Below are 13,612 nucleotides of genomic sequence, written 5' to 3'. Positions count from 1 at the left end.
AGACACCCCCACAGCCCCTCCTGGATCCGCATCCGGACGTGTCTAAGGACCGGTTGGGGGGTGTAGCTAATGACACTTATTGGGGCCAAAAACCCCAGTAACACTTGGTGGACCCGACAGCTCCCTCTGGGGCCCTGGAAGTCTTGGGCCACTTTCTTTGGTTGGAAGAGAACCTTCTTGGCAACCAGACACCTTGTTCCTTTCACTTGCTCTGTGACCTCTAAGTGACTTCCCCGTCTCTACTAAAAATACAAAAATTAGCCAGGCATGGTGGTGGGTGCCTGTAATCCCAGCTACTTGGAAGGCTGAAGCAGGAGAATCGCTTGAACCCAAGAGGTGGAGATTGCAGTGAGCTGGGATTGCGCCATTGCACTCCAGCCTGGGTGACAGAGCCAGACTCCAGTGGGGGCGGGGCAGGGGGACAAAGAAGCAGGGCTCCCTCAGCAGCTCAGTGGCCCTTGGCCAGGGCCTCTTCTGAGGGCATGGGGGGGCACCCCATGCTGCAGGTGTGGCTCAGTCTCTTCATCAGTAAAATGGGCCCGGACCAGATGACACACTCGAGACCCTTTGAGCCCTGAACCCTGTGATCCAAAGGTAACCACGGGTGACCCTGTGCTTTAGCCTGACCACAAGAGCAAGAAATGGCATCTGTCACTGAGAGAGCAGGCGGGGTGGCTGCTAAGAATCAGCAACTGTCCTTGTCACTGGGGTGGAGTTTCTCAACTCGAGCAGCCTCCTCAGAGCCCGCACGGCCCCCTTTCCTTCCCTCCCATTTCACAAAGAAGACCGAGACTCAGCGTGGGGAAAGGACCGGCCTCAAGTGTGCTGAACTCGGCTCGGCGGGCTGAGGACGCACCTGGGGCCCTGCTGAGGATCCTGGGGTCTCCCCCTGGCCGGAAGGGTCCACCCCAGCTCCTGACAGCCCAGCGCAGGCAGGGGAGGGAGGGTGGCGCCATGGAGCTGGAGGGGACCAAGGCGAGGGGGACTGCGAGGACACAGGAGATCCCAGAGGTGGGGGCCGTCACCCGCTGAGCCCCACTGAGTCCACTCCCACGGGGGATTCACAGGGAGACCAGAGCAGCAGCCTGGCACTGATGCCCCCAGGTCTGAGCTCTGAGAACTTCCAGACAGCCTCGCTGGGCAAACAGAACTCAGCCCGCCCTCGCAGCCCTGCCAGAGCCTGATAACCATGGCCACCACTCAGCACCTGCGCCCAGGGAGACAGGAATCCCATTCTGTGACCCGTGAACTCCAGTCCCGCTGTGCTCCCAAAGGCCCACCTCACCGACCAGCTCAGGCACTCAGCCCTGTGACCTTCCAGCGAGTGACGAGGCTCTCTCCCAGGCAAGGGGCCTCCTTAAGGGCAGGGCTGGGGACCCCACTGGAGTCTCCTCCAGCTCCCCCCAAGGGGGCAGGGGGCTGGGATGCTCATCAGAGCTGGGGGCCTGGGGAACCAGGTGCAGGCCTGGCTGCTCAGATGCGCCACGTGCAGGGAGCGTGAGACTGCCCTGCTTCTTCCGGGGGGCACCCGCAGGGCAGTCTCAGGCCCGTGGGGGAGGCCGCAGCCACTGCCTCCCTCCCACCAGCTCCGAGTACCAGGTAAGTCTGCCTAGCTCGGCGGAGGGTGTCAGGGAGGCCGTAGCCACTGCGCCCCGTTCTCCGTATCATTCTCATCTCTGGCACCCCCCAATTCTTGCTCCCCAGCTGGTTTTGAATGAAGAAGGAAAAATCTCTCATTCCTTGCATCAGCCACAAAGTAAAGAGGCCCAGCAGGGACCCCGTCTCATAAATCTCCACGGCTTGGCCCCTGGCCAGGGCTGGCCCAGCGAAGGTGCTGATGAGCACTGCAGACCAGGTCTGTCCCCTGCCGGGCTGGACAAAGGCCCTGGGACATGGGAGGGACCCTGCCTGGGAGGCTGCAGAACTCGCGATCTGCCCGGGGCCAGCGCCTCTGCCTCTGGCCTGGTTTCTAGGGCTCCGTGGCGGCTTTCCGAATGTGCCATCCAGCCTCGCTCCCAGAGGCAGATGAGTGCAAAGCACATCCCGGCTCAGGGCACACCCCTCCTCGGAGGCCGGCCTGTCAGAGCATGTCCTGGCCTCTGGACATGCTCCTGCCTCACTCCTCAAAAAGGGGACAAAGGGCCGGGCGCAGTGGCTCACACCTGTAATCCCAACACTTTGGGAGGCTGAGGCGGCTGGATCACCTGAGGTCAGGCGTTTGAGCCCAGCCTGGCCAACGTGGTGAAACCTCGTCTCTACTAAAAATACAAAAACTAGCCAGGCGTGGTGGCAGGTGCCTGTAATTGCAGCTGCTGGGGAGGCTGAAGCAGGAGAATTGCCTGAACCCGGGAGGCGGAGATTTCAGTGAGATGGGATGGGGCCACTGCACTCCAGCCTGGGTGACAGAGCAAGACTGTGTCTCAGGAAAAAGAAAAAGGGTGGGGGCTGTGGGAACAAAGAAACAGAGCTCCCTCAGCAGCTCAGAGGCCAAGGGCCGCCACGGGCTCTTCCAAGGGTATGGGGGGGGCCACCCCGTGCTGCAGATGGGGCCCAGGCTTTGGGTTACAGGAGACTAAAGAAAGCCCCAGCTAAGCCCTCGGCGGACATGAGCAAGGATTTCTCCTCCCTGACGGTGTGTGACCCCACCGTACACTAATGCTAACCAACAGCATACATGATCTCATCACATAGATAATCTCATCATATATGATCTCATCACATAGATAATCTTATCATGTACGATCTCATCACATAGATAATCTTATCATGTACGATCTCATTTCATCACATACATAATCTCATCATATATGATCTCATTTCATCACATATATCTCATATGTATCATCTCATCATATATAATCCAATCATAACCCCATCACACATTTAATCTCAACATATATTTAATCTCCTCATATATATCTCATCATATATATCCCATCGTATAATCTCATATACAATCTCATCATATATAATATCATATATAATTGCATTACATATAAACTCATCATATATATCTCATCATATATATGGTCTCATATATAATCCCATCATATATAATCTCATCAGATAGTCTCATCATATATAATCTATATGTATATCACCATCTATAATCTCATCATTTATAATCTCATCATATATGATCCCCTGATATATGACCTCATATATATGATCTCCTCAATCTCATCATATATGTATCATATGTACAATCTCATGTATAAGCTCATCATTTATAATCTCATTTATATCTCATCATCTATAATCTCATCAAGTATAATCTCATATATTTAATCTCATCATGTATTTAATTCTGTGAGCAGGACCCCCCTCCAGTGCTCATAGAAGCAGCTCACTTGAGCTTACTAGGTGCTGAGGGGCAGGCAGGCTCAGCAGAACATGGGTGGCACTGCCCATCAGCCCTGCTGGAAAGTTACAGGGCAGAGCTGAACACGGAAGGCTCTGACAAGTCCTGTGGGATGCACCTGCTCCCCCGGCGACCCCAGGAGGTGTGTGGACGCAGGTGCCGTGGTCACTCCCCTGCACAGATGAGGCGGCCCTGGCACAGAAAGGCAAAGTAACCTGCCCGAGGACACACAGCTGGGAGAGGCAGAGCAGGGTCCCTTGGGCCCCCAGCCACTCCCTCATGCCCCTGCCTCACAGCCACAAAAGGGCTGCAGGGCAGCGGCCATGAGGAGTCCCGGAGACCCAGGCCATGCCAGCCCTGAAGGGCAGCAGCTGGCCACACGCTCGCTGGAGAGCATCCTGGGCAACACGGTGAAACCCCGTCTCTACTAAAAATACAACAAAAATTCGCTGGATGTGGTGGTGCGCCTGTAATCCCAGGTACTCAGGAGGCTGAGGCAGGAGAATCGCTTGAACCCGGGAGTCGGAGGTTGCAGTGGGCTGAGATCATGCCATTGTGCTCCGACCTGGAGACAGAGTGAGACTCCATCTCAAAAAAGAAAACCAAAAAAATCAACAAGGCCAGGCATGGGGAATTGTGCCCGTCATGGGAGGCAGCAAATTGCTGGAACCCAGAAGGTCGAGACCAGTCTGGGCAACATAGTGAGACCTCGCCTCTACAAAAAAAAAAAAAAAAAAGAAAGAAAGTTAAAAAATCAGCCGGTGTGGTGGTGCGTACCTTAGTCCTGGCAACTTGGGAGGCTGAGGTGGGAAGATGGTGTGAACCCAGGAGGCGGAGGCTGCAGTGAGCTGCGATCACACCACTGCACTCCAGCCTGGGCGACAGAGTGAGACCCTGTCTCGAAACAAAAAAGAATAAACAGCCACACAGGCAATGAGACCGGAGGGTGTGGAATCGTCCTGTGAAACCCTGAGAGGAGGACGCCTGGGCAGGAGGGGACCGGCCAGGGCTTTCCCCGTGGACTGGCAGGGGACGGCGAGGGCAGCGGGTGGATGGAAGGGACGGGAGCCATTTTCTCACTGTGTCGGAGACTGTCCATGCCCGCCTCTGAGGGGATGCTGGCAACAGACGGAAGAAGCATCACGGACCCCTGACTCATGTACTCCGATGGGGGACTCAGGAGAGGGAGCAGGGCTGGGTAGGAGCCACAGTCAAGGCAGGGGCCCGCGGGCATAAACCACAGTGTCTGAGTTCTGTGGGCTCCTCGTACGTGGCAAACGTTTTGATGGCGGCAAAGAGATGGCGTCACACAGGACTTATCAGAGCGTTTCATGTTCGGCTCTGCCCTGCAACTTTCCAGCAGGGCTTGCGGGCAGTTCCACCCACGATCTACTGAGCCTGGCCGTCCCCAGGCACTTACAAAGAACCCTTCCCAGGAATTCTGAGGCTCGTTCGGGTTAGAGTCCTTGGACAGGCAACTCAGCACAGGAGCCAGGTGAGGACAGTGAAGTGACCGCTCGCCCCGGCTCTCCTGGCCTCTTACCCCCAGCTCAGACCCACACAGAGCAGGAGCGCGCCAAGTCCCCGCTCCCAAGTGCCGCGTTTGGCTGAGCACCAGGAGAACTCCACCCCAAGCGTCACTAAATTTGAGTAAGCCTTTAATACCTTCTCAGGCCACACAGCTGCATTTCCAGCCCACGTGGCCAGCTGGAGACGCACTTCATCCTGAGTTCTGTGGGCAGAGGCCACGTCCTTCAAAGCGGTTATTCAAGAACCAGCCCTGCCAGCTCCACCAGCAAAGTCCTCCTGGTCCCCAAAATGAGGAGACCGGGGAGCTGGAGTGGGCAAACCCTCGCCCCAGAGCCAGAGATGCGGGGCCCATCTGGGGAACAACACGCCAGCCTTCCAGCCACTTCTGGGACCCGGTTTTCCTCCCCTCCACGCCCAGCCCTCCCGGGGATCCTGAGCCAGAGACATTACCTTCAGGGCGGGCCTTGGGTTTCTTCAGGCCTCCGTCCAGCATCAGCTCAAAGGCGAAGGACACGTTATGGACCTGCCGAGGAAGGGGGCAGGTCAGCGGTGGGGTCCAGCAGCCGTCCCCTACCCAGGCCCGTCCACTGCTCACTGCTTGAGGACAGCCAGTGTAGACAGGACGGAGCCTCTGGAACACTGAGGTCCACAAGGACCCGCCGAGCCCAGGGCAGGCCACAGGGTGGGCAGGGACGGGGAAGCCTGCAGAGGGCCACGTGTACTTCCTGGGCGATGCTCACTCCTCACGCTGCTGGTCTACACTGAGATAAGGAAGGGTGAGGCGCCTGGCCAGCTTTCAAGGGCTCACAGCCGACAAGAGCCTGCTCTGCCCCGGACGCCAGCCGTGTGATGAGAAGTCACAGTGACCCCATTTTACTTCTTTATTTCCTTACTTATTTCCTTTTGTTTGAGACAGGATCTGTCACCCAGGCTAGAGTGCAGTGGCAAGATCTCGGCTCACTGCAGCCTCCGCTGCCCAGGCTCCGGCCATCTTCCTGCCTCCCCTTTCCAGTAGCTGGGACTCCAATCATGCATCACTGTGTCTGGCTAATTTTTGTATGGTTATTATTTTTTTTTTTAGAGATGGGTTTTGCCAAGTTGGTCAGGCTAGTCTCTTAATTCTTAGGCTCAAGTGATCCACCTGCCTCAGCCTCCCAAAGTGCTGGGATTATAGGTAATAGCCACTGTGCCTGGCCCACATTGGCCCCATTTTACAGACAGTCCCGAGCAGAAGCACCCTGTCTCTGCTATAATTTAAAAAATTAGCTGGGCTTGGTGATGCACACCTGTAATCCCAGCTACTTGAGGGCTGAGGCATGAGAATCGCTTGAACCTGGGAGGCAAGGTTGCAGTGAGCTGAGATCTTGCCACTGCACTCCAGCCTGGGCGACTGAGCAAGTCTGTCTTGAAACAAACAAACAAACAAACAAGGCAAAAAATGCTTTCAGTCATCATATTTTCATGATTCTGAAGTCAATGAATCAGAAGCATGAACAATTTGACTTGGAATGTAATTGAATAATTAACCAGGAAAAAGAGGCTTCCCTGGGTTAATCCAATGCACAGCACTGGAAAACAGCGTGGGGGGCTTTGGAAACGCTTCCACAGTGCACACGGCCTGTGCCAACCGCGACACGGGGTCAGTGGGGAAGACACTGCCCGGGAGGAGGGCAGGCCATGTCCACCCCGGAGGCGGGGAGGGTGAGCAAACCGAGACCCTGCTCCAGAACAGGCAGCAGAGCAGACGCCCCAACCCTGCAGGACAGCCTGCCTGGATATGGGGGTGCGCTGCCGCAGGCTAGGCCTGAGGGTGGCCGAACACTGGAAAGGGGAAGGAGCAAAACAGCCCGTGTGGAGGGTGCAGAGAGCAGGTCCCCTAAGGAGAGGGCAGGGGCAGCCTGTGGATGCTGGCACCCGCCATGGGGCAGGCGCGTCCGGCACAGGCTCCCTTTCCCCTCCCGGCCCTGTGTGAGGCTGGGTGCCCTCTTCTTTCTCAGAGGACGGTGCTGGGACGTCAGTGCCCTAAAAAGGCACAGGGCTCAAAGGGATGCAACCAGGACGGAAACACATTTAAGTCTGATCCGGCATCTGTGCCCATCCTCCTCCAGGAGCCTCCTGCCTCGGCTCCCCTAGCAACACCGGTCCCTCTGGCTGACCACCGTCCACGTCATCAAATGAGCTCTCACACACGTGTGCACACGCACACACAACAGGCTCGACCCCAAATGGAGAAGGAGACAGGAGAGCAAAGAGAGGGAACGGCAGGAAAAGACGCTGTTGGACGCCGCAGAAAGCGGACCACCTCCCCACCTACCGTGACCTCCCCCGAAAGACAAGCGTCTGTTACTACTCGGGCATCTTTCCTTTAAGGAAAGATTCTTCCCTGGTGTGAAATTGGCACCAATCTGGACCAGTCTGTTTTCCTGCCTCTCCCGGACGCCTCTGAAGCCTGAGGAACCCTCTTCCATGCAGAGAAGGGGGGATGCTCAGGAGGAGGTGCGGCCACGTGGAGACGCTCAGAGACAGCTGGAGGGCGTGATCGGGCGACGAGGTGGGCACCCCCGCCCCAGGAGAGAACAGCTCACGGGGAGAGCAAAGCCCCTTCCAAGCCCCTTCCAGGCCTCACTGCTCTGCAGACACTGGACCCCACAGTGATTGGTTTGGAAGTGAGATTTTCCTTCTGCTTTCTTCTCAGACGGAGGGAATGTCGGGCAGGAAACTGCCACCATCCCGTGCCTGTCCTCTCTCAGGGCCCTTCCTCTGCCCTCAGCCACCTTCCATGCCCCGCAGGACAGGATCAGGGCAGATTCCCAGCATGCAGCTCCTGGGGAGGCCTGGGGACCACCCACCCTGACTCTGACCCTGACTGCCGTGGGAGGCCCCACGGCCCAACGAAGATCGGGCCATACGCAGCCCTGCTTCGAGCCAGCCACATGGGCAGAAATCCTTCCCACAGTTCAAAAGGTTTCAGTCAACCTGGCCGGGTGAAGAAAGGATAGAAGGTTCTGGAACAGGAGTCGACCCTCCTGACTCTGCGGTTGCTGGCTGTGCAACCCTGGGCTGGCCTCGAAGCCCTCCTGAGATTGCCTGTCCTCATCCAGTAATGCTGAGGGGAAGCAACTCACGTTTTCTTCTAGGAAACGTCTCCACGTCTCCAGGGTACAACCCACTCCACAGAGACGGGGGGCCTGCAGAGTCTCCCAGAATGACGGTCAAGGGGTGCAAGGCACTGAGCACGCGGCCTGTGTAGGGTGAGGCTCCACGGTGGCTTTGCAACAGAAAGCCAGGGACGCCAGGCGCGGTGGCTCACGCCCGGAATTCCAGCACTTTGGGAAGCTGAGGTGGGTGGATCACCTGAGGTCAGGATTTCGAGGTCATCCTAGCCAACATGGAGAAACCCTGTCTCTACTAAAAATACAAATCAGCCGGGTAAGGTGGCACACGCCTGTCATCGCAGCTACTTGGGAGGCTGAGGCAGGAGAATCACTTAGACCTGGGAGGCGGAGGCTGCGGTGAGCTGAGATGGCACCATTGCACCCCAGACTGGGCAACAAGAGTGAAACTCCATCTCTTAATAAAAAAAAAAAAGCCAGGCCACACTCACGCCTCTGAGGCAGCTCACGGGGCACAACCCTATAGGCTGTGAGCTGTCCAGCGTGATTTTTTGTTTTCTAATCCAATGCAGTTTTTTAAAACCATAAGCCATGACTACCCTCGGGACAGCAGCCCACGATGCATCTCTGGTTTTGCTCTGAACCTCAGTCCCTCCTCCAAAAATGTGGAGCAGCTGTTAAGGATTCCCAGGGCGTCTCAGCCCACAAGAGACATGAGCAGGGGACGTCACCAACATCCTGTCTGCGAGCAGTTTTGAGCACATGGGTGCCGGGCCCAGCCCGAAGTGGGCGAGTCCTCCGCAGCAGGGGACCACCCACCTGTCCAGGGGTCATGAGGACTACAAGAGAATAAATACCGTGGGCCCATGGAGACTTGACAGCCGCTGCCATTATAACCATCAAACCACCAGGAGAAAGGGGAAAAACGCAAGGGCCGGAGGAACTCCTCCCATCCCCCATCTTCCCATCCCCCACCCCCACCCCCATCCTCCCATCCCCCACCCCCATCTTCCCATCCCCCACCCCCATCTTCCCATCCCCCATCCCCCATCCTCCCATCCTCCAAAGCTGCTGACATCCTCCCATCTCCAGCCACCCGCAGAGCCACGCCGCCACCCCAGGCTCCCGTTCTCCTGACTGAACACGATGAATGGTCTGCTTGACGCTCTACCTGAAAACAGCCTTCCCTTCCTCGCTGCGAGTCCGAGGGGAAAGCCGATGACTCGCGCCTCCTCAAGCCTCGCAGGCCAGGGCAGCAATGGTCAAAGACGTTCATCCCGGTTTCCAAGGGAAGAAGGCCAGGGCCCGGGAGATGACGCCTCTGACATTTGTACAAAGCCTTGTCTTGGAAAGAAACCGGCTCTGCGTCTCCTGGCTACACTCACTGCTCTCGCCAGCGTTCTTACTAGTTTGAACAAAGAAAAGAACTCTCCAAAACAATGTTTCTGCAACCAGCCGTGTCAGGGCCCGGAGAGGTGCGGGCGTCTTCACCGCACTGCCTGCCCTTCCAGTCCCAGGACGGCGGCACAGGCACCCACGGTTCCGGGGAGTCCTGCAAGCTGTTGCTCATTCCCTCTGCGCGCTCTCCTGCTCTCCCTCCCTCCCTCCCCACCCCCTTTCTCTCTCTCTCTCTCTCTCTCTCTCTCTGGATTCAACATGGACTCCATGTGCCAAGACCTCTCTAATCTGTCCTGATTCCATCTCAGCAGGCAAGACAGGAACAACATTTGGCCACAAGCAAACAGACCGCATTGAGCCAGCAGTGGGCAGCTTGATAAACACTGGCCCCATTTCTGCTGTTCCTCTGGCTGCCACCACCAGCTCACATCGTCTGCCTCCCTGACTCATGGGTCTAACACTTCGAGAAAATAAAATGACAGATGCCCGTGAATCCAAAGCAATGCAGACCACCCATGGCCAAGTTCTTAAATACCGTCACGAGCGGCTCCACTGCGGGAGCCCTGGCAGAGGGCAGACAGCAGGGAGGAGCCCACACACAGGGCGGCCACGGTGGGACCAGGGGCATGGGCCAGCCCGATTGAGAGGAATGACCCAGATGACCCTATCTGAGAAATGTTCCCAAGAAAACAATCCACAGGGATGAAAAAATAAGCTCTATGTCAAAAAGATGTTCTGTCGTTTCAGTAGGAAAAAAAAATAGAAACACTTTCAAGTTGATGGCCAAGAATAGGGAATGGGGAGACACTGGTAACGGAGCCATGCTTGGGACTTTGTGCCACTACTGCACATGGCATTTGGGAAGCTTGGGAAGCAGCAGGGAAAACCACACGTGCTGGATCTGCAGCGGGACAGGGGAAAGGTTTACAGCTCTCCTGAGATGGGACCACAGTTATTAAAAACTACACGGTCCCGGCTGGGCGCGGTGGCTCACACATGAAATCCCAGCGCTTTGGGAGGCCGAGGCAGGAGGATGATAAGGTCAGGAGTTTGAGACCAGCCTGGCCAATACGTTGAAAACCCGTCTCTACTAAAAATACAAAATTAGCCAGGCGTGGTGACAGGCACGTAGTCCCAGTGACTCAGGAGGCTGAGGTAGGAGAATCGCTTGAACCAGGAGGCATAGGTTGCGGTGAGCTGAGATCACGCCACTGCACTCCAGCCTGGGTGACAAGAGTGAGACTCCACCTCAAAAAACAAAGCAAAAAAACCACACGGTCCCGTGGAAAAGACCCCAGAGAAAATGTGGCAAACAAAACTCGGATGCGCTGTGCCCTGCTGATGGGCTTCCTATTTCTTCTGCTGAGACTTCCTGCTAATTGCAGTATCACTTGTGCGCTTTTTACTTTTTGAAGAATGCAGCCAGGCCGCAGAAAGAGCTGCCAGGATGTCCTATGCCCTGCATTTCAATGAGCGTTTCTTGAGCCACGACCACGGACGGAGACCGCGCACATACCTTCTGATCGAAGCTTTCCGGCGTCAGGTAGAAGTTGTGGAGAGGAACAAAGTAGTCTTCCAGAAGACCCATGAGCAGAACCAGGTATACACCATCTGCAAACTGCAGAGAAAGCTTGTGATGTTTCCGGGTGGGGTATGGGGTTGGCAAATACTTTGCACAAACTCAAGGGGGGGCATATTTTTTTCTTCTAAGACAGTCTCTCTGTCACCCAGGCTGGAGTGCACTGATGCAATCAAGCCTCACTACCACCTCGACCCCCCCGGGCTCAGGTGATCCTCCCACCTCAGCCTCCCAAGCAGCTGGGACTACAGGTGCACACCACCACGGCCAGCTTTTTGTTTTAGTTTTTGTTTTTTAAGACAGAATTTTGCTCTTGTTGCCCAGGCCGGAGTGTAATGGCACCGTCTCCACTCACTGCAACCTCTGCTTCCTGGGTTCAAGTGATTCTCCTGTATCAGCCTTCGTATTTTTTGTAGAGACAGCGTTTTGCCATATTGCCCAGGCTGGTCTTAAATTCCAGGGCTCAAGTGATCGGCTTTCCTCAGCCTCCCAAAGTGCTAGGATTACAGGTGAGAGCCACTGCACCTAGCCAGAAATATTTTAAAGTAAAGCAATCCATCCCTCCTCTCACTTCAGGCAGGAGAATCTGGAATCAAGTGAAGGGATGATCATGAAATCCTTTGAGACCCGGCGCCTAATCTAGGAAAAGCAAAAGGGCGGGAGGGCTGTGATACGTGGGCACTGCGAATACTAAATACAATGAGATGAGTGTTTGGAGCTGAGTGCAGCGGCCTGGCTAGGACTGTGCCTTTGGAACCGTCCCCTCCTGCTGACCCCAGGGATAGCACTGACTCCCATCGCCCAGGGCTACCGTAAAGACACAGCGAGAGGGCGGGCAGGGAGCCCCTGGCACAGTGAGTGCTCCCTCAGCATCGGCTGCTGGAATAACTCATTCAGACCTGCAGGGCACAGAGCTGGGACTGGGTGGCCCTCACCACTCTGTCTTGCAGCAGAGACCACAGTGACTGCAGCCCCAGCCTCCATGGCTCTAGAGCTGCTGTCCAACATGGTAGCCCATGGCCACATGCAGCTATTTAAGTAAAAAATGTTTGTGTCTGAATGTTGCTGACTTAATTCTTTTTTGTTGTGATAAAATATACACAGGCTAGAATTCGCCATCTTAACTGTTTCTAAATTGTGGGAAGTAGGAAAGTTCCTCTTCAAAATTTCTCTCCTGTTAAAGAATAAGTGTGCTAATAACTCTGTGAAGCCCTGTCCTCTGTAGCCGTTGGACACGCCATGCTTCCAGGCACGTGGTACATTCTGTGTCCTTGTACTTTACCCAAGATCTCTGTGCTGGACGTGCTCACAGGCATGTCCCAGCTCTCCACTGCTTTTACCTCTTTAGAAAAGTTTCCAGTTATTACCAATCGGGTTTTAGTTTAGATTGTGAGGTCTGGCTCCAGCCAACGGAGACCAGACACAGCAGTGAGGACGACCCCAAATGCGCAAGGAATAAACACGTCTGCTTTCCTCTGTTCATTATACTCTCATGGCAAGATGGCTAGTGAGGGTCCCTTTCCTGCAGTGCAGGAAGTAAAAATTGCTTGCTGAGAGATCCTTTGTCTCAGTGCTGACTTTTCTTCGTGGCACCGAGCGTCTGTTTCCAACCTAAGTGCGCAGGTCAGTGGCAGTAAGTACTTTCTCATCGTTGGGAACACACACAGGCACATCTCCAGATACTCTTCGTGTTCCCAACATGAGACTCTGACTCTCCGCCCAGCCCCTGAGAGCCACCAATCATCCTACTCTCTGTCACTATGACTTTGACTCCTCTGGGTCTCTCCTGTCAGTGGAATCGCATAGACATTTGTCTTTTTGTATCTCGCCTGTGCTGACTTTTCTCTTTAAATTGTGGTAAAAACATACCATAAAACATACCATCACATTTACCATCTTAACTACTTTGAAGCGTCCAATTCAGTCACGTTAGGTACATTCACATTGTTGTACAAAAAATCTCCAGGATTCTTAAATCTGAATGTTTTGAAAAATTCATTAAAATGAAACATTTCATTTCTCAGCAGCATGACCACCTTTCGGGTGCTCAGTAACCACGTGTGGCCAGTGGCTGCCGTGCTGACCAGCACAGCTACAGGACACTTGCATTATGAAAGAAAGGTCTGTTCATCGGTGCTGGTCCGGAAGATTCTCCAACCCCTCTCATTAAGGAGATCAGACAGGTTTGAAGAACTTTTTTTTTTTTTTTTTGAGAAGGAGTCTCGCTCTGTCACCCAGGCTGGAGTGCAATGGCGCGATCTCGGCTCACCTCAACCTCCGCCTCCTAGGCTCAGGCAATTCTCCCGCCTCAGCCTCCTGAGTAGCTGGGATTACAGGCACGCGCCACCATGCCCAGCTAATTTTTTGTATTTTGAGTAGAGACGGGGTTTCACCATGTTGACCAGGATGGTCTTGATCTCTCGACCTCGTGATCCACCCGCCTCGGCCTCCCAAAGTGCTGGGATGACAGGCGTGAGCCACCGCGCCCGGCTGAAGAACTCTTTTAAGTCTGTCTCCGCAGGGAAGCCTCGCGCCCACAGCGCCTTGGTCAAGCATGTTGGCATTTTCCCACCAGAATAGCACCGAGCCGGCTTGTGCGCAGGGGCCGGCACCCACGTCTCTGAGGACTCA

At 55.1% G+C, this 13,612-nt stretch overlaps 1 protein-coding gene across 2 annotated transcripts in view; it reads right to left on the bottom strand.

The window, feature by feature from the left end:
* Nucleotides 1-13,612, bottom strand: part of PARVB (parvin beta) — a 137,164-nt gene that overhangs the window by 516 nt on the left and 123,036 nt on the right. For both annotated transcript variants that reach the window (XM_039463225.2, XM_003932743.4), the window contains exons 11-12: nt 10,919-11,020; nt 5,342-5,414 (exon numbers count right to left, since the gene is read on the bottom strand). In XM_039463225.2, the coding sequence (XP_039319159.1) occupies nt 5,342-5,414; nt 10,919-11,020 (175 nt within the window). The remainder of the gene's footprint in view (nt 1-5,341; nt 5,415-10,918; nt 11,021-13,612) is intronic.

This window comes from Saimiri boliviensis, chromosome 21, assembly GCF_048565385.1.
Source record: "Saimiri boliviensis isolate mSaiBol1 chromosome 21, mSaiBol1.pri, whole genome shotgun sequence".
NCBI classification, from domain to species: domain Eukaryota; kingdom Metazoa; phylum Chordata; class Mammalia; order Primates; family Cebidae; genus Saimiri; species Saimiri boliviensis.
The sequence above is the reverse complement of the archived record's forward strand: the minus strand, read 5'-3'. Positions and strand labels throughout refer to the sequence as shown.